This window comes from Aedes albopictus, chromosome 2 (assembly GCF_035046485.1).
Source record: "Aedes albopictus strain Foshan chromosome 2, AalbF5, whole genome shotgun sequence".
NCBI lineage: Eukaryota > Metazoa > Arthropoda > Insecta > Diptera > Culicidae > Aedes > Aedes albopictus.
The window spans coordinates 200,440,824-200,465,190 of NC_085137.1; the positions used below are offsets into that span (position 1 = coordinate 200,440,824).

At 41.3% G+C, this 24,367-nt stretch overlaps 1 protein-coding gene across 1 annotated transcript; it reads left to right on the plus strand.

Annotated features, from left to right (window-relative positions):
- Window positions 1–589: 589 nt before the first annotated feature.
- Window positions 590–17,074, plus strand: LOC109400279 (uncharacterized). The gene is made up of 7 exons (XM_019672764.3): window positions 590–598; window positions 687–1,051; window positions 1,111–1,800; window positions 1,857–1,946; window positions 14,768–14,857; window positions 14,916–16,673; window positions 16,805–17,074. The coding sequence occupies exons 1-7, from the start codon at window positions 590–592 to the stop codon at window positions 16,992–16,994; spliced, it is 3,192 nt and encodes a 1,063-aa protein (XP_019528309.3). The 3' UTR covers window positions 16,995–17,074.
- Window positions 17,075–24,367: the final 7,293 nt, after the last annotated feature.

The window sequence follows — 24,367 nt, forward strand, 5'->3', positions numbered from 1 at the left end:
GGACAGTGCCTAAGGGTAAATTTATGGGCGCATAGGGAACTAAGATATAGGGCTAATTTGAGAATTGGGTTGGTTGAATGTTTTTCGCCTTCCCGTTGACGTCATCCATCAGATGTTGCGAATGATAACTGCTTTTATTAGTTGGTTCATGAATGGTGTTTGGCAGTTATGGCTTGGGTAGTGATATGACTATAAATTTTTGATATCACTAGAACGCGTGTGTCTGAGGCATCATGTTTAAGACTTTTTTCAAGGACAGTCTTCGGTCTCAGATCCATTAGTTACATATGTATACTTTGTTAACAAGCTCCGAATCTTTTCTGTATCTGCAATAATCTTGAAAGAGAAATATGGATGTAGTTCGGTAATGCGTCGCTAAAATTAGTTAAAAATGTTATTGAGAACATTTTAGTGAATGTTTGAAACATTTATATGGCGTAATCAGATTTTTTTTCTTAAGTCCAGGGGAGTCTATGTACAGAGTAGGTAAACAAAAACCAAGTTCGCTATAAAGCTCATAAGATTTTTAGATATTATTAGCGATTTGTTTTCAACCACAAAATGAACAACTTTTATTTAGATTTAAGTTATGAATCAAGTAAATACGCAGTGCGGAGTAAATTCAGGAAAACGACTAGTCACGACTCCTTGAAACCTAAACACCCTAACATTCAATCATGACCTAGATCGTAGCAACCCTCAACTATCACATTCCGCGACGTCAAAGTCATTCCTTGGGTAGCCTTTCGATTCGATCAAGCTCCTGTTTCGTGGTCCTGCTTTCTTTTGAAGTGGAGCCGGTTCCGACCATGACTGTCGTCAGTATGACCGAAATTAGCGATGTCGTCGAACCTGAGGGACGCGATCGAAAAAGCTCGTCCGAGAAGGAAACCTATTCTCTGGTAATAGTGCTCAAATCTCTAGTGTTAACCACCGTTAGTAACGATGACCCTCGGATGGTGGACATTGGCCTGGTGCTGGGAGAAACTGAGGCGAAGCTCAATGGAAATCTGGAGTTTCTCAACGATCAACGTCAGGGAACGGCTATAAGGTACTTGAATTCTTCTTTTCTAGAGGACACAGTTTCTAACAAATTTCTCCGCTATTCAGCGTCCCCGCTTCAAGCCCTGAAGAATTCAAGCGGTTTTTAACGAATCGTGATTTGCTCATCACAGTTGGAATCGATTCGGAAGAGCTGGGTCGATGTGAAGTTCCACTGGCAAAAACCAACCTAGCCTCATTCGATCCGCCTGAATTTGAGCCAACCATCATCAACGATACCTTTCCGATTGTCCAAGAGTCCTTAGCAATTGGAAAAATTGAACTCGCTCTGAAAACCGATCGCACCAAATCACCAGCTGATCCGGATGGATCGGAACCGGAAGAGGACGACAGCATGTTGTATATTGTTAACGATACTTCACCTCGTCAGTCCGATGGATACCAGGAAGACATCATGCGACAATTGCTGACGTGCAAGAAGTGCAACGCACTTAAAAGCCCCAGTGAAGTAAGCTACAAGTACGAGCTGGTCAACGGAATTCTGGTGAATAAAGAATATCCGAAGAAAGATCCTGATTTGGAAACCATGAAGCGGAAGATCGAGCAGATAGAACGTGAAGCTAAGTTATATCCGGTTGGTAAGGAGCAGGAAGTGCCAAAAGAACGCGAAGATCATTGTTTTTGTAACAATTGTGGAGGTTATTCAATAACGGGCGCAACCTGTTCTGAGCGGATGCCAGCACCAAATGCCCCTATGATGGAAGCTGGATTGCGGTATCCGGAGGGATCTGCTAAGCGGTGAGAAGAATATTTTACTAGGATTTATGAGCGATATTTAATGTCCGATGAATTAGTTTCAGTACAACCGGTGCTAGAGAAATATCGGAAAGCGTTGCACCCGTTTCAGAGCCTAATTTTGCATCTTCCAGGATCGCAGAAGATAGGTAAGTTAAACTAGTGCATAAGATCGGGGTCCCTTTCATTCGATACTGAAGGGACTATCAGACCGGGCAGTGAGCGAGACACCACACATACAGTGAGAGTACACTTTTAGCATAGTCAGATCTTGGTATAAAATTTTAAATTGTAAACCAAAATTTTCTCGAATTCAACAACGTTTCAAAAGTAGTAAAAGTAGGGTCTTGTACCATTTGGGCAGGTGTACCTATTTTGGGCACTTGCCGCTATAACTAAGTTAATTTCAAACCGATTGATTTCAACTCTATACAAAAATTCGAATCAATCGGTTTGAAATTGACTTAGTTATAGCGGCAAGTGCCCAAAATAGGTACATCTGCCCAAATGGTACTAGACCCTATAACGATTATCTATAAAAAAAAAACTTCTTCTAATTTGCCGCAACCGTTACGGTTGCTCTTTGCAGCCTTAGGGTGCCATTATAGTTACGCGTGAGAGTGAGAGAGCGCGTGAGCGAAGCCGCAAAAAAGAATATCAACAACAGCAAATCCACGAAAATCCTTTGGACGCGCACTCTCACTCTCACTTTGAAGCGGCACTATGTCGGCACCGTTAGGAGCCGAAGATTTGGAGGATATATACGACTGGGAAGAAATGTTGAACTGTTGTGGTTTTCTCAGTCTAACAGGATTAAAACGGCAATGCCAAACTCCTGACCGTTTCACTTTTGTTAGACTGAAAAGCCACAACAGTTCAGTAGTATTGTTTCAATGATGGTTTTCAAACAAAACGTAAAACTTATAATAGTTTTGCTGTGGGATGATTTTACTCGTGGCTAACCATGAGTTTACTATTTCATTAATCAATGAGGTGCCACAAAAACTCACGTTTCGGGTTTCAATGAGTTTGCTTCAAGCACTTAGTAAGTAGCTGAAAGGGGGTTTGAGAAGTTTACGTCGTAATTCAGAGGAAGCGATAGAGATCTACCATAATCATCCATGCAAAAAAATATAACTTTTCATACATGAGGTGTTTGGATTCTTTACTTAGGAGATTTGACAAACACCCATTTTAGAGTAATTTAAAGTAAGCACGTTAACTGCGAACAATACTCGCTGCTAACCAGGATCACGGCATATGACGGCGTTGCATGAACTACGAATTGTACCAAGTATGTAAATAAATCGATACAGTGTGAACCCAATTTTGTCAGCCCCACAAACTGTGTCCTCTCATTAACTTACGGTCAAACTTTAACTAATTCAATCATGTTCATCACTAAACTACTGCTTGAAAATCTATTTAGGTATTTAAGGAGAACAAAAAATGTGTTACCGAAACTGGCTGACAAAATCGGTTAACTAATATAGGGCACTGCATTGCTTTGATTTTATATGGGATTTTGACGTTTCTTGGCCTTGTTGTTTACAAAATTCCTGTAGGAGTGAAAGAGACCGAGATAATTTCATGCAGTGCCCTATAATAGAGGTGTTATGGCGGCAGGCAAATTGGGTTTTCGGACACTGGATTTTTAGCAGGCTCAATATCTGGCTTTGGTTGAGTACAGCTTTAAACTGTAAATATATTTCATTGGGTAGGGTAATGCATAGGTTAGGTTAGGTATAAATATATATATATATAAACTGAAACTTAAACTATCAGTGTTTTCACCGCGTAAATGTCCAATTGCTTTCCAACCACACATAACATTTAGTTCTTTCTGTAATTGAATGCATGTTTAGATAAGCTAGCATTATGTTGCATGGATTTAAATAGTTACTTTTAGGAATTAATAAATTGCAGTTGGCATCGTAATCCAGATAGTGCCCACATTTCAGTTGGGTGCTGTAAGCCAGTTAAATTTATATAAGTAAATAGAGTCAGAACCAATTCAACTATTTCACTCACTGTAACCTGTTTAGATATAGATATAGATATAGTTAGTGAGACGCACTAATTAACGAAAATGCATTAAGGATGCACGGATTTGCAAGTCACTTGCTGCCTCAAAGCTTCGGTTCTTCTTTTCTCTTAAACACAATTCTCCCATGTCAGTCGCAGTAACATTTGACTGTCATCAGAGTGAATACAGTGTTCCCAGCGGCAACAAGGGGGATTCACCTAACAGCGTAAACTGATTAAACTGATTAAACGTCGCGATCACCAAGGCAATCTATGATAATTTCATTCGCAAAATCATGAAACATTTCAAATAAGCAGAAAATCATGGCTTACGCAGCAATTTAATCTGTTTAGTGAGTACCCCTAATATAATGAAGCGGATAAAACACGGCAGGCTGCGGTGGGCTGCAGAGTGTCTGCTGCTTACTATCACACGAATTTTGATGTTTGAGAGGTGTCGGCACCGCTCAAATGTCAAATTTTCTGCGAGAGTAAAGCTGCTAGTACACAGGGTAAAATATTTGTCCAAAAAGAAACCAATGCTCAAACATCTTGTTTGACTCGATCGAATTTTCATTAGTGTCAAACTGATGTTGTTTCTTGAGTTCTTTCCTTGTCAAATATTTGACCCTGTGTACTACTGGCCTAAGCAGGCCAGCATAAATTCGTGCAGTGGACCATACATGAATGAGACAGCGTGCCATGCGCTGGTTTGAAATGCGTCTCAAGAAAATTTGTGAGATTTGAGATCATAGCATGCTCATTAAAAATCTTGTGTACGTACCTCAATGAGACGTCTCCAAGGATGGAAGAAAATCACTTCAAGCGATAAATGATCGAGGATACGAATAATCCAAGATAGCCTTGTTCTTGCAGTAGCATGATGTCGGCGTCTCACACCGTGCTCGTATCACAGAGCAATCAAAGCATCTGATGCACGCTTTATCGCGTGATGACCCGTTATCGGATCATGTTACAAGTCGTGATAAAATTTATTCATCACAATTTAGGCCTCTTATGCACCCGTAAAACGCATTCATTATTAGAAATAATGCATTCATAAGCAAATCTGGAAGTTAAAGAAGTAAGAATGCTCAAAAAGTGGATGAAATCGCAAATTTATCATTTCGACTTCATGATAGCGATCGCATCGCGCCCACACACGCCGAGCGAATCATTCTGCTCGGACCATAGTTTGTTACGATGCTTGACGACAAAATGCTATCGTTGTTGCATGATCGTGCGATGCCGTTCAGCCGCGACACATTATTTTAGTGACCCAGATTAGATCTAATGAACCTGGCCCTACCCCAGCATTAAGGCAGATATAGCGAGACCGATAATTATTCGGGGACTCGATTCATAGCCACGAGCGGTAATGGCGGTGGTGGGTATAAGCGGGCGATTCAGATTTTGACGTTTCATGGGGGAAATCGAAGCGGTTCTGTCTGTACACCACTCTGTACCCATTCTTCCGCAGATCGTTAGGTGGTGCCAATCAGTTGCTAATAATAATAAGTGGATAAACTTGGAGCGTATTGGTGATGAAATTAATATTGGTTTTGGTTGTATCGAATGAGATGGCATTATCACTAGCACACATCGTATCTCAGCTTCTACAGAAGCCATGAAAGGTACACAGCTCTGGAACGTGTAGTGCGTTCAACTTGCCTCGACCCCAACTATTTAAAACTCCTTACAACCCTATTTTTCGACACTACTGGGTGTGGTGATTACTTCATTAGTCACAGAGGACGCATAAAAACTAAATATTCTCATATCTAGTCGCTCCAGACTCTACTTCCCAAACCGATGATGATTTTTGTAAGGTGGAAATAGAAAGAATAGTAGAAATTTCCGTTTTTGCCGATAAATAATTGATTGATGAACGTTGGGGATCAATTTCCCTCCAAATCAAATGACCATTCATAGCTCTTCATTGGTCAAACAAAATACGCCCAAAAATCACCAATCGGAAGCACATGAACTGATCTAACGAATATCAACAACACGCTTACGCAGTCTCCCAAAAGACTATGGACGTTAGACATACTCACAACATTACCTGTAAACATTAACCTTGAACATTATCTGTAAATGAAATCCTAGTGAAGGATTCGAGAGTGTATTAAGTCGGTCCCGAGCAGAAGGGAATAGCAACAGCATAATATAATGTGTTATTTTGGAAAAATAACTGAGTAACGGAAAGAGTTATTTTCATGTTATTTACATAACATATCCTGTTCTAAACTTGTCTGTCATAAGCGGCAAAATAACAAAAATTATAACAAAAAAATGTTCCTGGAGACCTGTTTAATAACATGTTTTGTTAGTTTCAATAACAACTTAATAACAGCGATTTTTTAAAATATTTCTATAACAAATTTTGATATGAATAAGTTATTGATAACAATCTGAAAACAAAATTTGCTTTTTTTCTGTTGTAGATAGGAACTCCTCCAAAGTCCCATATGAATTCAATGGGATACGCAACAATAGCATCTATTGTTAAATATTTCATTCATAATTGGGACGCTATTGTTGTCGCAAGCGATTTATTATCGAAAACAGAGAGAAACAATAGTTTTCTTTTATTTTCCAAACAACTTAAGATGAAAAACTACCGACGTTTAGAAGCCCTTTATTAGGTGGTTCATCTATATATATAAAAATGCAGTGGCATACGTGGGACCGCGCATAACTTGCGAACGGAAGGTCGGATTTTGGTCGTCTTGGGTTTGTTCTGTTAGTTTTCACCCAAGGAAGGTTTATGAGGCAAAAAACATGAAATAATTGTAAGTTTTTGTAAATCGATCATCAATACATTTTGACCGGGGACTTGGTCTTGGCTAGAAACTTTAAACGTCAAAAAACGCAGTAGGCAAGACAAAGTTTGCCGGGTACAGCTAGTTGTTTATAAGATTAATTTACATTATTACCTCATTGATTGACACATTTATCCAAGTGAATCTAAGTGGGATCAATGCAGTGAAATCAATAAAAGTAAAATGTCTAAAAATAATAATCAATAGAGTTCTTCTTCTTGATGACTTTTTTTTTCATTTTTGTCGAAAAAGTGTTGTTCGTACTTGAATTCCACCAGTTGATCCAAAATGTTTCATAAAATGTCTAACACTCTTTTACACTCTCTATATTCATATTCATACTTAACTGAAATTGGGACAAATAAAAAACAGGTATACTTTTCAAAGTGCTTATAAAACAAAAGGCTGATAAGTTGGCTCTGTCACAGTTAAAACGTAATGTCAGAAAGAAGAGGAACTGATGACAAAATAATATTTTCTCTTACAGTTCCTCACGGAATGATGTGAACAACAAAAATCTCGAATGGTGTAGTTTTGATTGCAAAGCTAGTTATGTTGTAATATTAATGGTCAAATGTTTGTACAGTCTCAAAGACACAATAATAACTGAACTTGTGCTACAACAAAACATGTTATTGAAATGTAATTTAAAGAAAACTAGCTGTCCCCGGCAAACTTTGTCTTGCCTACTGCGTTTTTTGACGTTTCAAATCCCTAGCCAAGCCCAAGTCCCCGCTCAAAATGTACGAAACCCCGATTTTCAAAAACTCTCAATTTTCCCATGTTTTTTGCCTCATAAACCTTCCTTGGGTGAAAACTAATAGAACAAAACTTAGACGACCCAAATCGGACCATCCGTTTGCAAGTTAGGCGCGGTCCCACGTATGCCACTGCATTTTTATATATATAGATAGAAGATATACCAAGAGCACCATTATAACAAAATAAGATTGCCCAACAGAACATGTTATGGAACGGTGATGACTTAATAAGTTAATAATAACAAACCGAGATATAAAAACAGGTTTTGTGATTCCGTTGTTATTATTTTGATGTTTTCCTCTGCTCGGGGTCCTGTACCTTGGCTCATTGAGACGTCTCATTGAGACTCGCAATGCTAATGTGATGTGCACCAACATCGCGAGTCTCAAGCTCAAGGAATTTTCATGTGCTCACAGTCAACTTTTATCAATCTCATATTGCGATTTGTGCATACAGATACTCTGGTGGGCTGGGTACGTAGCTCGTATGCCAGAGAAATGACAAACTTATACCATATTAGCAGAGAACCAGGAAGGAGCCGTTGGCTTCGTGGTAGGGCGCGTACGTTGGCCTTTTAGGTCTTCTTTAACTGCATTTTGCGGCCTTAAGGGGCTCCAAAATCTCAAGGCGACTGGAAGCGATTGATCCAGGACTAAGACCCAGTGGAAACGATTACTTCAATCGGCATAGACTCACCATTACGAGTTGTAGGCTATCAAGTATCAATATGTTAAATTATTTGCATGTTGTTGTTAAAGCATCATAAATGTTTCAGTATCTACATTGCATCCATAATAAGTATTCAACATAATTGATAATATTCACTATGAAAGTTGTTGATATTGAAAATGATTTTCGGGCATCTGAAAACAAATAATAAGATATCTCAAATATAAATTTTGTTTATGTCAATAAATTATCTCAATTAATTATGTTCAATCACGTTTTATGGGGAGATTTTAGTTTTCTTGTACACAGACGTCAGTATTGCGACCACATGGTGGTTACGTCAAAACGTTCTTTTCAATATACTCACATGTTTTAGAACAAACACATTTTTTTAAATAATTGGAGCATATGCTATACATGGTGTAGGATATGTTAAGCCAAAAAAGTGGATTTTGGCCTATGTGGCGTTTACGTCACCTATGCGAATATGGGCAGTTGTGTACTGAAAGCGATACGAAAATTGGAACAAAAACCTTCAGGTTTGGGTTGCTGGGCTGATTCCTCTAGAAAGAAGAAATACAGGGATGAGGAAATGGGTAACGAGCTTTCAACGGGGTATTATATTTAATTTTTTTCAGATAGACGTTACCCAGCATTTTTCGTGCAAATCGCAGACCTTGTTGATGATTCTGATCACAGGTCTCATGCATCAGGTGTAACAAATTCCCATTTTTAGGTCGAATCGTGTGCTCGGCAAGTATGCCTGTTAAGATAAAGAATTCTAATTATCAAGAGGCAATCGAATGGCTAGTAAAGTGCCGAAGTGGTATTAAGTTTTCCGATGTAATAAAACAGTCCTTTCTTATTGTGTGAAGAACTAGCCTGACGTTCACTTAATATTAATACATCAGTGTTTTTACTATATTTTATGCAATTCAGTATCAAAATTTATGTTTTATATAACTCATTTTGGTATTATAGTGGCCAATTTTTTCGAACTGGTTCATTATGCAACTAAAATGAGTTGCATAATGAAAAATAGTTGTATAATGTTCATAATGCAACTCATTTGAGTTGCATTATGAAAATTATGCAACTCAAATGGGTTGCATTATGAAAAAATCATTGCATAATAGTTATTTACGTAACGAGTTGCAAAAAGTTGATTTTTTCAGCACGAGTCGTACATTTATCCAACGAGGCTTGCCGAGTTGGATAATTACGACGAGTGCTGTAAAAATCGAGTTCTGCACCAAGATGCGTACAACGTTTTTTGCAATTTCATAAATTACCAATTGAGGATAGTTTTTAGCAAAACTTGTTCATCAAACTGTACACTGATGTTCATAGCCATGTTTAAGAAAATCTGATCATAGCTGGTTACACTGTGCAGTTGTCACAAAAAACCTGCGTCCAGAAAACATCAAGTAGTTGATCAAATCTGAAAACAGTGCTGTGATGGTTCATTACGCAACGCAAATCAGTGCTGTAATAAACCATTACCGCACTGCTAATTTGGTGTGGGAAAGTAGGCTTTTTCCTGACAGATTTGCGTGAGGTAAAACAGCCTATTACGATGAGAAATTGCAAAAAGATTATTATGATATGAGTTTGTCGAACTATGATTACATCATAGCACTTCACTCACGATTTCGGTCCAAATTCTCCATTTCAACTGTAAACAAATTTGAATTGACAAAATAAAGATCCAAAAATCCATCACAACGGGGTTTTTATGTTTTGAACACTTGGTTTGACATCCGCGTATTTCAATGCTAAGTTGATGAAAAAACATAAAAATGCATTTTCATGCATTAGATGCATGTATATTCAAAGAGTGATCTGCCCCTTGGTCCGATGCTGCACGTTTCAGGCGAGTTTACAGTTCTGCCACCGTTTCAAATGTTCGGACGATAATGTCCATGTCTTCCGTAAAGCACACACATTTCTAGGGCGATATTGAATAGCAGACATTAGAGTTTATCACCTTGTCGTAGTTCCCGGCCAGATTCGAACAAACTAGACGATTTTCCCGAAACCTTTACGGCGCTGACATAGTGCCGCTTCAAAGTGAGAGTGAGAGTGCGCGTCCAAAGGATTTTCGTGGATTTGCTGTTGTTGATATTCTGTTTTGCGGCTTCGCACACGCGCACTCCCACTCTCACACGTAACTATAATGGCACCCTTACGCAGTTTCTTACATCATCCATCGTCGCTTTGATCAATTAAATGAGCTTCCCGGAGAAGCCGTTCTCGTCCATGATTTTCCATATCTATGTGCGGTCGATACTGTCGTACGCCGCCTTGAATTCGATGAACAGGTGTTGCGTGTCGTAGTCTCCGGTGAGTTTCCAATGAACGGAATAGTTCACCCGAAACCCTTACACAGTTTTGCACACCGTCCATTGTTGCTTTAATCAGTTTGGACAGCTTCTTAGGAAAGCCGTTTTCGTCTTTAGGACCTGGTATTTTGAAGGATTTGCCACACGGTGACGATCTGTTCCGTTGTCGCGTAATCGTTAACGAAGCCGGCTTGATAAGTTACCACAAACTCATTTGCTATTGCGGATTTTTTGAAAAAATTCCACTCTGCGGTAGCCGCCAAGTTCTACCGCAGCTGTCAAAGTCCTACCGCAGCCATGAAAATCATCACATCATTGAAACAGACGGCCTAATCAAAGTATGCTTGCAATGTGAATTGCTCTGGAAAGCAACAACAAACAATGATCATCGGCGTCGTATCCAAGGCATCCTTGACGCGATTGATGATAACTCGGTGAAAATCAGTAGTTTGACAGCTGCGGTAGCTTTCTCAATCTTCCGTAAAACGGAAATTTTTCTCTAAATTAGCAATATTGATGAAAGAAAATGGAAGATGATCTGGGATATCACTTTGCAGGCAGCACGAGTTGTGATCGCTCGGAAGTTCTCACACTCCATCTTATCTACTTCTTGTAGATGGAACAATTGACCCCTTCTTTCCGCTCCTCCGGGCTGATAGCCGGTGCAGGCAGGTGGCCAACTTTTCCGGGCCCATCTTGATGGGTTCAGCTCCAATACCATCTTTACTATCTGACTTATTGTTCTTGAGCTGCTGGATAGCTTCCTTAATTTTCCTCATCGTGGGAATTGGCTCATTGCTTCCTCCTGCACTGACTTAACCGTTTCTTCCGCTGCCTTGGTCCATGTCTACGCTCCCAGCATGTTTCAGGTAGTGCTGCTTTCACCTTTGGATCACCTCACACCCGTCCGTCAATATGCTCCCGTTCTTTTCTCTGCACATTTCGGTCAGCTATTTCCGCATACTTGTATGTACATCGTTTCACGTTCTGCTAAGTTCCATGCTGCAGCATGCCCCCCCTCACTGCGTTGCTCTCTTCGAAAACAGAGATGTTAGAGCATGCTTCATTTTACCCCGATCGTATCAACTTGCCTCGGTGTACCTGACAAACTCTAAACAGACTTGCTGACTCTGCAAAAACACACACAAATGTTTGCTCAGCAACACTATAATCTAGTACCGCGCTTCCCAAACTCCGTTTTCGTGGCGCACCAGCCTCTTGCAGGCTCGCTAAAAGGAGTAGAGAAGGCGAGCCTACGACACGTTGGGGCGCCGCAAAAACCGAGTTTGGGAAGCGCTGATCTATAAGAAACTAGCTGTACCCGGCAAACTTTGCCTTGCCTACTGCATTTTTTGACGTTTCAAGTCCCATGCCAAGTCCAAGTCCCTGTTCAAAATGTATGAAAACCCGATTTTCAAAAACTCTCAATTTTTGCATGTTTTTTGTCTCATAAATCTTCCTTGGGTGATGTGATGCTATCAAATAGACAAGTAGGCTTTGCGTTATCTGTAGATTGAATTGTCAGAATAAAATTGGTGTCTGAAGTAAACAGAAGTATTTCTTTAACTCTGCTAACCGAATACCACAGGTGAAAACAAACAGAACAAAACTCAGACAACCCGAATCGGCCCATCCGTTCGCAAGTTATGCGCGGTCCCACGTATACCACTGCATTTTTATATATGGTATGTGGGGGCAAGATGGGTCAGGGGGCAAGATGGGTCAGTACCGTTTTCAATCGCACAATATATGTTTTGAATCTATCAATAATTTTCCCAGATGAACGACTGGGATACACAAAAAAGTGGTATATCGTTTTGAAAATTATATACGTTCCTCGCACAGAAAAAAAATAATAGTAGTTTACGCAACAAGGTGCAGAATGATGATTTTTACAGCACGAGCTGTACATTTATCCAACGAGGCTTGCCGAGTTGGATAATTACGACGAGTGCTGTAAAAATCGAGTTCTGCACCGAGTTGCGTACAACGTTTTTTGCAACTTCATAAATTACCACTTGCGGATAGTTTTTAACAAAACTTTTTCATCAGACTGCACACTGATGTTCATAGTCATGATTAAGGAAGTCTGATCATAGCAGGTTATACTGTGCAGTTGCCACAATTTTTCAAACCTGCGTCGAGAAAGCATCAATAAATTGATCAAAACTGAAAACAGTGCTGTAAAGTTCATTACGCAACGCAAATCAGTGCTGTAATGAACCATTACAGCACTGTTAATTTGGTGTGGGAAAGTAGGCCTTTTCCTGTCAGATTTCCGTGAGGTAAAATGGCCTATTACGATGAGAAGTTGCAAAAAATATTTTTTCGTTATACTCCATGGGGTGGGACACTCACTAATATTGGTAGTAATATTTATTAATATCGATTAATATTATATTAGTTCAGTAATATCGATGGTGCACATCAAGGTGGCTGTGATATTCTTATACACAAAGTCCTTCAAACACTACTGACATATGATGGTAAACAATACGGTAAGTTATTATCATTATCTTAATAATTAAACTTTCAGTTAAGATTATTTTTCAATATCAGATTAACCTATTTCTGGGAACACATCCAGGCGGCACACAGTTTAAACTGACCCGCTAAATGGATAGACTGATCTACTTGGACATAAAAACTTTGTTCAATACTACCAGCAATAAATCCCACAGTTTGGTATAATTTAATTAGTTTTAATTTTGTTTCATTTTAATGTTTATTCATTGTATGGATTCTCCGAGCAGTTTCCGACCATAGATGGACCACAACAACCAAAAATTAGTGGCATCATCCGGAATACTAATCTATATATCTATATCTATATATATATATAAAAATGAGTTTGAAGTTCCTTTGAGGCAACAAAAATCACGAACGGGTGAACCGATCAGGATGATTTATGCAGGGTTTGATTCGTATTCATGGTGGCTGTGTTTATATGCAGAAAAAGTTACGAAAATCATTTAAAAAAGTATGAAAATTGTGAAAAAACTGATTTTCCATGAGCCGGGAACAGATTCAGCGTGATCAAAATTAAATCAATCTAGAGTGCGTTGCTGTGATGACCTCAACAGTTGTCAAACCACCACAGCTTGGCAAGACAAAGTTTGCCGGGACAGCTAGTTTCTTATGATTTGAAGCATGTCAGGTCAGGTCTCCGCCCTACGGGGCTCTCCCAATCAACCCCCAAGCGGAAGTGGCCTCGGTGTCCAACCGAAACTGAAACCCCTCTGTAAAACAAAATTCAGTCGTGTTTTTGGTCCCATTCTGCGGCCCTAGCTTTGCCTACCACGTATAGAACACCATTGTAATACAAGAATATAACTATTATTGAAAATGATCTGGAGGTTCTGGCCCACATAAAAAAGGACTATCTTAAAGCAGAAGAAAACCAAAAATGCTGAACCGGTTCAAGTGCCCAAATTTAACAATGGTGTTTTGACATTTACAAACAACGCCAACAAACCAATGAGCACTTGATAATATTTCTAATATCAGCATTAATATCAGCTAATATTAGTAATATTTGTAATGCGAGATCGAGTGTCCCACCCCATGTTATACTCCTTATGCTATACATTCCATATAACTACGTGTATTGTGTAGACGGGGCAAGATGGGTCACCCTAATTTTTCGGTATGTTTGCATAGTTTTTGAAAATGTTTTATTTTTCATGGAAAGGCTATTCTGTGACCTACATTATCGAAGCGATGAAAGCACTGAAAATTTGAGTACACATTTTTTAAATTTTTCTTCAAAAAATATAGGTTTTCAAAGTCCGTTTATGGCTACCCGTACAAAAATCTTCTAGTTCTGAGAATAATCTACCGATATGTTTCAACACTTTCTTCATGTAATCTGTACGTCTATGAAGCATAGATGTATAGAGAAAAACTAGAAGATATAGTATTTTTTGTTGGAGGAAAATCGAGTTTTCTTATAGCTGACCCATCTTGCCCCCGTTAAAATGAGGTGGGGCAAGATGGGTCATGTTTTGAAAATTGTTTGTCAAGAAGCAGGTTTCAAATTTAATTACCTTTTTATACTCTTATATCATAGCTGACTAGTGTATCTGAGAGTCGTGGTAGAATACAGAGAAATGCGATTTATATTCAGAAAGTTATAGGGATCCATTTCTTAGGTGACCCATCCTGCCCCCACTTACCATATATAGATAGATACCTTTTCTAACTCTCAGCAATAAAATTCCAAAATATCAGAAATCTTAGCTTACTGGTTACTTGGCTGTGGGAATCTCTAAATTAAGTGGGTATTTCATCATGTGACGTTTATATAATACAGATATAAAGTAAATTATAACAATCTTTACGTATCAGGTTCAACCATGGTCGATCGGAAAGCTTCCCATTGCATCCTATTCAACAGCAGTCACCCAGGATTTTTTGTCCAAAATCCGTTGGTCATCGGTTGGTATAATGTGATCTATACGTCCAGCTCGTACATTAACTGATATCTATTCATCAGGTTTTGTTACCATTGCGGTCTCAACATGGACTGGCTACCTCTGCACAGTGGTTGCCCCAAATGTGGTTTCAGGGGCCCCGAAACATTCCCTAACGAGGCACCCCCAACATATCACGAAACCACTCCAAACCGCCTTAACTCTTGGATGGGCAGTCTGGAGCTGCCAGAATGTCAACCACGGCGCCCCTCGTCAGGCACCCTTCGATCCATGTCAGTGAATGAAATGATGAAGCCATGCCCCATCTGCCGACTTCGTGGTGGATACTGTCCGGACTGTAAAAAGCGGGCATCTACGGCACAAAATCCACGCGATCAAAACTCTACCACTCAATCATCCACTTCCGACTCTGAAATGCTTCCTCGGCGCGTCATGGAGAGACCTAAAACTAGACCGTCCCTACGGGATAGATTCAATGTGTTCCCGAAGAAAGTAGACAAAGCTACTCGACTGTCTGAATTGTTCAAAGCCTACGGAGATAAGGATACTACTCAGCCTGATGTTTCGCAGCGACGTACAACGCGAAGTTCCATTCTGTCGCTCAACGTTGAAGAAATATTGAAAAAGACGGACACCCATAAAAGAAAAATCGTCTCGGGTGGCGTTCATAGCGTTGAACTTCGCAAAATGAACTCCAAGCAAGATACCTCACGAAATGGCAAGGCGTCGGAGAAGTGTGACTCCCCCACTCATGCGCAGATTCGAAAAAATCAACGAAGTTTGTTGCAACGAATAAAGAAGCAAAACCGTGGAAAATATTCCTACCGCTATGGGCAGCGTTATCCAGGGATTGTCATCGGCCATCGAGAATGTATCCAACAGGGACGACAAGTGCCCCCTCACATGGGATGGATGTGGAACGTCAAGACGCTAGGAATCAACAAAGTCCGAAAAGGATGGCGGCCTGGTGCCGTGAAGAAACCGATCAAAGAACTGATGCAACACTTTTTGGTTAGCTATCCGTTGGACAATATTCCCGTCAGCAAGAAAGGCGGTCGTAATCTCAAAATACCCGCTGACGCTTCATCGCCTTCGAAGCAAAAGCCAACTCTTCAGATTGTAAAGAAGAATGGCGAATACTGCATCGTCATGAACCCTTTGAAGGACTCGGCTTCGTTAAAAACTGCTCAGGATCCGTACTTGGATTGCGAGCCGATACGATTCAAACTTGCCAAGGATCCTGACGTTGGTAAACTGTACCAACTTCGCGGCGCTCTCAAAGTGAAAGGTTTCACAATGTGCGGTTGCCAAGAGCTCGAATCTTGTGAACACAGAAGCGAAAAGGAAAAGAAATTGGTCAAAAAAGAACTACGAAAGTTGTCCAAGTGCTTGGGCCTTCCGAAGACTACCGAGCTCAAGGATGTGCCCATTGACAGCGAATCTGAGCTGGACCTGGAGTTCACACCTCCATCTGCCATGCTGAAATCGGGGCAGCGCAAACCGGACGTCGTTTGTACGGAGACTCAATACTCGGTAGATGACTACAAGGTTCAGGTGCCAGCAGATAAGTTGAAATGCAAACCTGGTCGGGAAGATCCTAACGATGTTGGCAAGAACAAAGCAGGGCGAGGAGGACGAGGCGTGGACAAAAGTGGCAAAGATGGTAAAGGGAAGGATGGCAAAGGAGGAAAGGATGGTAAAGGACTTGGAAAAGGCGGTGCAGGAGCTGGTTCGAAAACGGGTGCGGGAGGAAAAGCTAAAGCTGGTGCTGACTCCAAAGCTGGAGCTGGCGCAAAAGCAGGGACCGCAGGAAGAAACAAGTGATTATTATTGAATTAGTATATTTTTATTACTTAGAACAAAAATGTTATGAATATATTATAGCAGAAAACTACACAGACCAAAGAAACAGTTTGATTTGATATACGAATGACCTTCTTTTAAATTTTAGGGCCCAAAACATCCACCGTCCGGAAGGAGGTCAAGTTGTGATTATGAAAGAACTTTGCAGAAGACCAGGTCCTTGTGCTCCCAGTCAAATTTGTTCACCGGTTGCCGCTGTTTGCGGATACCAGCCGAGCAACGCTTGCTATGCAACCCAATGCGCTCCTGTTGGTTGTTATAATTCCTGTTACACTTAATCTGAGTTGTGATTGCATTTTTCGTTATAAATTATTTGATTGAACACACTAAAAGCTCATAAGACATTGACAAACATTTGCGCGATCCTTGTATGTTTCACTTTGTGTTGAGAAAAAAATTACTTATTCAGCCAAATATTTGTCATGGAAATGAGGTCTTTTGTTTCTTCGTTATTGGAATTGATGAAACTCTGTCACGAATCTGTATCGACTTTTCGAACACTCTAAGCAGAATACGAATGAGTGTAATCAATTTTGTAACTTTTAATTCCGCCCTCTTTGCTTTCCACTGGATATCTGACACTGAGGAAGATTACAAGTGCTATGCTAGTCGAAATATGCGTACTGTCAAAGGATAAGCAAAATAGGGCAGAGTTAAATGGTAGGTACAAAACTGATTACACTCATTCCGTCACGAATATTTATATTTACTAGGTTGATGAATATTGTGTATTTTACAGCTTATTAGACTAAATACTGCGCAAATGTACAGTAGGCCGTCCCTTATTTTGCAAAAATTAGAAATGTTATAACTTCGTTAGTGGAGAATGATCGTTGTGGGCTCCGTGGCCGTGCGGTTAGCGGTGTCAGTCGTCTGGGCGTTTCGTAATCCTCGGAGTGCGGGTTCGATTCCCGCTCCAGTCGGGGAAAATTTTTCGTCGAACGGAAAATTCTCCATTGGGTCACAGGGTCACTGGGTGTCATGTGTGTTGTCCGTTGTCACGTGTATGTGTAATGCAGCCTCTGGCTGAAGACGGTGTAGTGTCTGTTAATAAATACAAAATTTGAAGTCCGTATCTCAAGGCCTCAAGGGGCCTAAAGTTGTCAAAAATGGTACCTTACCTTGTTGGCTACAAAGTAACTTTACTCCAATGCCGAGCGTATAGTAGAGCACCATCTTCGTCGGTCTTGGGCGATGTTCCTCCAGTTTCCCCGAACGTGTAGGGATCGTAGATCTTCTTCAACCGCGTGCAGCCAGCGAGTTCGCGGCCGCCCACGAAGTCGCCTACCTCTACTGGGTTCTCTGCTGAATATTGTTTTCGCTATTCTTTCTTCCGACATTCGCACTACGTGTCCAGCCCACTGAAGTCTGCCGTATTTTATACGTTTCACAATATTCGCATCTTCGTACACTTGGTACAACTCGTGATTCATGCGTCTGCGCCACACTCCATATTCTTGTTTCCCACCGAGAATTGTCCGCAGCACTTTGCGCTCAAAAACTCCAAAAGCTTTTCGGTCTACCTCCTTTAACGTCCACGCTTCGTGACCGTAGAGGGCAACCGGAAGAATCAGCGTCTTATACAGAGCGAATTTTGTTTGCGTTTGCAAGTTACGGGGCCTAAGCTGGCTACGCAATCCGTAAAAGGCCCTATTCGCAGCTGCAATACGCCTTTTCACTTCACGGGAAACGTCATTGTCACATGTCACAAGTGTTCCAAGATAAACAAATTCTTCAACAACTTCAAACACTTCCCCATCAATCACTACCTCAGCACTAACACCACTAGGCCTGCTTCTGTCTCTACCCGCTATCATGTACTTCGTCTTGGTAGAGTTAATCGTCAAGCCTATCCTCGCTGTCTCTCTCTTCAGAGGAGCATAAGCTTCCTCCACTGCCCTACGATCGATGCCGATGAGATCAATATCGTCCGCAAAACCGAGGAGCATGTGCGACCGTGTGATGATAGAGCCATTCCTCTGCACGCCTGACCTCCTAATCGCTCCTTCGAGTGCAATGTTGAACAATAAATTTGAAAGAGCATCTCCCTGCTTCAATCCGTCCAAGGTCACAAACGACGTAGACACTTCGTCCGCGATCCGAATACTTGATTTTGATCCATCCAGCGTTGCGCGTATCAGCCTAATTAGTTTCGCCGGAAAACCATGTTCTGACATTATCTGCCAAAGCTCATTTCTTTTCACTGAATCGTACGCTGCTTTAAAATCAATGAACAGATGGTGAGTCTGCAAGTTATATTCCCGAAATTTATCTAGGATCATCCGCAGGATAAACATTTGATCCGTCGTTGATCGGCCCTCACGAAAACCAGCCTGGTATTCGCCGACGAAGGACTCCTCAAGAGGTCGCAGTCTGTTGAACAGGACACGCGACAGTATCTTATACGCCGAATTTAAAAGGGTAATCCCTCTGTAATTGGCACACTCCAGTCTGTGCCCTTTCTTGTAGATTGGGCATATGAGGCCATCCAACCAACTCATTTCAGTTGCATAATAAACCAGTTCGGAAAAAATGGCCATTATGATACCAAAATGAGTTATATAAAATGTAAATTATGATACTGGATTGCATAAAAGTAATTTTCATGTTATTGACATAACATATCATGTTATAAACTTGTCTGTCATAAGCGGCAATTTAACAAAAATCATAACAAAAAATGATCCTGGAAGACCAGTTAAATAACACGTTTTGTTAGTTCAATAACAACTTAATAATAGCGAAGAAAAACTTAAGAATTGCGAAAATGCTAAATATTCGTTTAGTCTCAATAACCCATTATAATAACTGGACTTGTGCTACAACAAAACATGTTATTGAAATTTAAAGAAAATATTCTAATATCATGATCATAACAAAATAAGATTGTCCAACGAAACATGTTATGGAACGGTAATGCTTCAATGAGTTAATAATACCAAACCAAGATATAATAACAGGTATTGAGATTCCGTTGTTATTACTTTGATATTCTCCTCTGCTTGGGTTTCACTTTTCATTACCGTGGGGTGCCTTAATTTCGCGCGGGTCCAAATTTCGCTCACTGATAAATAATATTTAAAGATCATAACCGTAGAACTAGTTGTTGAATTGTCCAAATTTCACTTTAGATAGTGAAACTAAAGTTAAATATGGACAATTGCACAATTAGTTTCATGATTATAATCTCTAAATATGATCAGTGAGCGAAATATGGATGCGCGCGAAATTAGGGCACCCATGGTAATTGACAAGTAAAAAAGTGCAGAGCAGCTCTGTAAAACCAATAAGTCCCATAAAAATACGATAGTCAATATAGACTAAATATCGCTTCATGATGGACCGGAATCACGCTTATCCTGCTTATTGTTTTCTTGCCTCCCCGATGACCTTTGCTCGACCGATGAAAAAAATCAGGAATGCAACAAGATGGGCACCCCGGGAGAAGCCAGAAAATATGCCTATGTCGTGTCGGAAAAGACAAAACGGTAAGATGCAGACACATACAAACACTTACCACAACCATCAATGATTAATTTAAAATACCCCCGGCAAAGTTGTTCCACTCACCCAACGGAAGTGCTGCGACCGTTGTTCTTTGTGGAATGATGCGAAAAGATGTCTAACTACGTCAAAGGATACGGTCGCATGTTGGACAATGGGATTAATTGAAAATCAAAATTCTCAACTGCCGTTCAACCAACGGACTAGTTTGAAAATAAACAAAACAAAAAAAAAAACAAATAATTTGTTAGGTATTTGGGGATGATTTATGAAAAAATACCCGGATTTTCCAGATTTCCGAAATGCTCAATGTATGAGTTGCTATGGGAATAACGAACCTCCCCTTCGATTTTCTCCGTTCGTGGATTTTGTTGGATACGGTGTTTGGTAAAGTTGGGCTTGAAATATTTCCTACTAGCTGTCCCGGCAAACTTTGTCTTGCCCGGTTGTGGTGGTTTGACAACTGTTAAGTTCTAAATAGCACCGCACTCTAGATTGATTTCATTTCGGTCGTGTTGATTTCCTTCCCAGCTCATGGAAAATCAGTTCTTTATCAATTTTGTTACTTTTCTAGTTGATATTCATAACTTTTTGTACATATAAACACAGCCACCACGAATACGAACCGAACCGTGCGAGAGTCATGCTGATCGGTTCACCCGTTCTTGAGTTTTGTTGCCTCAAAGGAACTTCAAACTCATTTTTATATATATAGATTACTAAAATATTGATGTTATCGAACGAAAGTTTGAGATCGCTCCAAAATTCCAGCCGTGAATTTTTTTTTTCCAGATCGTCCCACCGTGCTCACAAGGTCCTCTCGTCGTCATATGATATGACACAGTGAACGCCACGTTTTGTAGACATCCGGATGGATGGATGTGTGTAGCAAGGATTCGTTATTTTTTGCGACCTCTAGAATCTGAAGAGGACTCGCTATTTTTCCCCTTTTCTTTTTGCTAGCGCTTCGCGCAAGCAGCACCCGTTTCTGGTGCTGGATGCACTTTCAGCAAGCTCCACGCTCGTTGTTAAATAAATAATGAATGTCATGTTGATGGTTGAGTGGATATGTGGGCGTCTCTTCCTCTGTCTGAGTCTCAAAATGCCCCAGAAAACATTTTATGAGCCCCGAGAAATTAAGTGCTGGATGCTTGAGTGCGTTGTGGTACTTAAACCGTTCTTCAGATGCAGTGATGCCGGCGGAGATTTGCTCAATATGGTGCGGTAGATTAGAAAGAGAATCATTCCTAGCTATGGTGATTTGTTTTGTTTCCTTGAGATTGTAATGGTTGGGCAGCACTGCGACAGTTTGTTTTGTTTCCCCCCCACTCGAGTTTTACATCGTGCAGGAAGTATAAACACTTAAGAAAATGTGTGTCAAGTTGCTCTTTACATGAACCCATAGAACGTGCACTTGGTTATTCTGTTCCGATGTGGAGGATATTTTTGTTTTCATAGTTGATTCATAAAATATTGGTAGTTGTTGTTCGAGTGTTTATGGAGCTGCTTGTTTTTTTTTATTGGGCTGCAAAACGGTGAGTCGATAAGGAGAGCGTTCAACATAGCTCTGGTCCTCACAAGTTCCTACCTCATGCTTCCACGGGTCAAGCGATGACAAAGACCGCCAGCTAAGAATTGTGTGCTTAGCTGGTAGTGCAGCCTGGGCACTGTTGTCCTTCTGACTTCAGCTAGATTGAGGTGCGGTTCAAACAGCATCTGTTCTGGCATCCAGCGGCTGAGTAAGAAACGCTGCACCAAGCCCTAATCCCCTTTGCGAATAACATAGGAGAAAATACGACTCGATACAATCGGCAAAGACCCACGCGACGAAATAAGGGCTACGATTGGAAACTTGGAACGTGGAATTGCAAGTCAATTGGTTTCGCAGGATGTGACTGGACAATCTACGACGAACTACATCCCCGCAACTTCGACATCGTGGCGTTGCAGGAACTTTGTTGGACTGGACAGAAAGTGTGGAAAAGCGGGCATCGAGCGGCTACCTTCTACCAAAGCTGTGGCACCACCAATGAACTGGGAACAGGATTTATAGTGTTGGGCAAGATGCGACAACGTGTGATCGGGTGGCAGCCGATCAACGCAAGGATGTGCATGTTGAGAGTGAAGGGCCGTTTCTTCAACTACATCATCATGAACGTCCACTGCCCACACGAAGGGAGACCCGATGACGAGAAAGAAGCGTTCTACGCGCAGTTAGAGCAAACATACGATGGTTGCTCGCCGCGTGACATGAAAATCGTTGTCGGCAATGGCACAAATGTCCCAAATGGAAGATAACGTGCCTCTGGAGCCGGCCTTCGTATCCCTTCTTCCCTCGCAAAGATATCCACAAAGACACATGGAGATCACCCGACAATCAAACAGAAAACCAAATCGACCACGTTCTAATCGACGGTAAATTCTTCTCGGATATAACTAATGTCCGCACATACCGCAATGTGAATATAGATTCGGATCACTACTTAGTCGCTGTATGCATGCGCTCAAAACTTTCGACAGTCATTACCACGCGTCGAAGTCGAACGCCGCGACTCAACATCGAGCAGCTGCGTAACGTAGAAGTGGCTCAAGACTACGCGCAACAGTTAGCAGTGGCCCTACCAACGGAAGAGCAGCTTGGCGCAGCTACACTTGAAGATGGCTGGAGGGACATCTGATCCGCCATAAGTAATACCTCGGCTACAGCACTAGGCTTCACGACTCCGAATCACAGAAACGACTGGTACGACGGCGAATGTGAACAGTTGAAAAACGAGAAGAATGCAGCATGGGCGAGAATGCTGCAACACCGTACGAGAGCGAATGAGGCACGTTACAAACAGGCGCGGAACAGGCAGAACTCAGTCTTCCGGATGAAGAAGCGCCAGCAGGAAGAACGAGATCGCGAAGCGATGGAAGAGCTGTACCGCGCTAAGGACACACGAAAGTTCTACGAGAAGCTGAACCGCTCGCGCAGAGGCTTTGTGCCACAAGCCGACATGTGCCGAGATAATCACGGGAATATTCTTACGAGCGAGCGTGAGGTGGTCGAGAGGTAGCTGCAGCATTACGATGAGCACCTCAATGGCGACGCAAGCACCGAGGGTGGCGTGGTAACAGATCTAGGAGTACGTGCGCAGGAAAAAAGATTTCCAGCCCCTAACCTCCAAGAGATTGAAGAGGAGGTTGGCCGGTTGAGAAAACAACATAGCCGCTGGAGCAGATCAACTACCAAGCGAACTACTAAAATACGGTGGAGAAGCACTGGTGAGAGCACTACACTAGGTCATTACCAAGATTTGGGAGGAGGAAGTATTATCGGAGGAGTGAATGGAAGGTATCGTGTGTTCCATCTACAAAAAAGGGCGACAAGTTGGATTGCGGGAACTATCGCACGATCACATTACTGAGCACTGCCTACAAGATACTCTGTCAAATTTTACGCCGCCGTCTATCACCGATTGCAACGCGCTACAACGGACCATATGTTCGCCATCCGCCAGGTGTTGCAGAAATGCCGCGAATACAACGTGCCCACATATCACTTGTACATCGATTTCAAATCGGCGTATGATACAATCGAATGAGAACAGCTATGGCAGATTATGCACGAATACGGATTCCCGGATAAACTGATACGATTAATCAAGGCGACGATGGATCGAGTGATGTGCGTAGTTCGAGTATCAGGGACACTCTCGAGTCCCTTCGAATCTCGCAGAGGGTTACGGCAAGGTGATGGTCTTTCGTGCTTGCTGTTCAAAATTGCGTTAGAGGGTGTAATAAGGAGAGCGGGGATAAACACGAGTGGAACGATTTTCACAAAGTCCGTTCAACTGCTTGGTTTCGCTGATGATATTGATATTATAGCTCGTAAATTTGAGACGATAGCGGAAACGTACATCCGATTAAAGAGTGAAGCCAGGCGAATCGGATTAGTCATTAATGTTTCAAAGACAAAGTACATGATGGCAAAAAGCTCCAAGGAGGAATCACCGCGCCCGCCACCCCGAATTTATATCGTCGGTGATGAAATCGAGGCGGATGAAGAATTCGTATACTTGGGCTCACTGGTGACCGCCGACAACGACACCAGCAGAGAAATTCAGAGGCGCATTATGGCAGGAAATCGTGCTTACTTTGGACT

What these genes read in the sequence shown, in the direction of transcription:
- LOC109400279 (XM_019672764.3), top strand. An exon ending in CGTCAGGGAACGGCTATAAG is followed by an intron (nt 1,052 to 1,110) that starts GTACTTGAATTC and finishes TCCGCTATTCAG; the next exon opens with CGTCCCCGCTTCAAGCCCTG. An exon ending in GGGACCGCAGGAAGAAACAA is followed by an intron (nt 16,674 to 16,804) that starts GTGATTATTATT and finishes TTTAAATTTTAG; the next exon opens with GGCCCAAAACATCCACCGTC.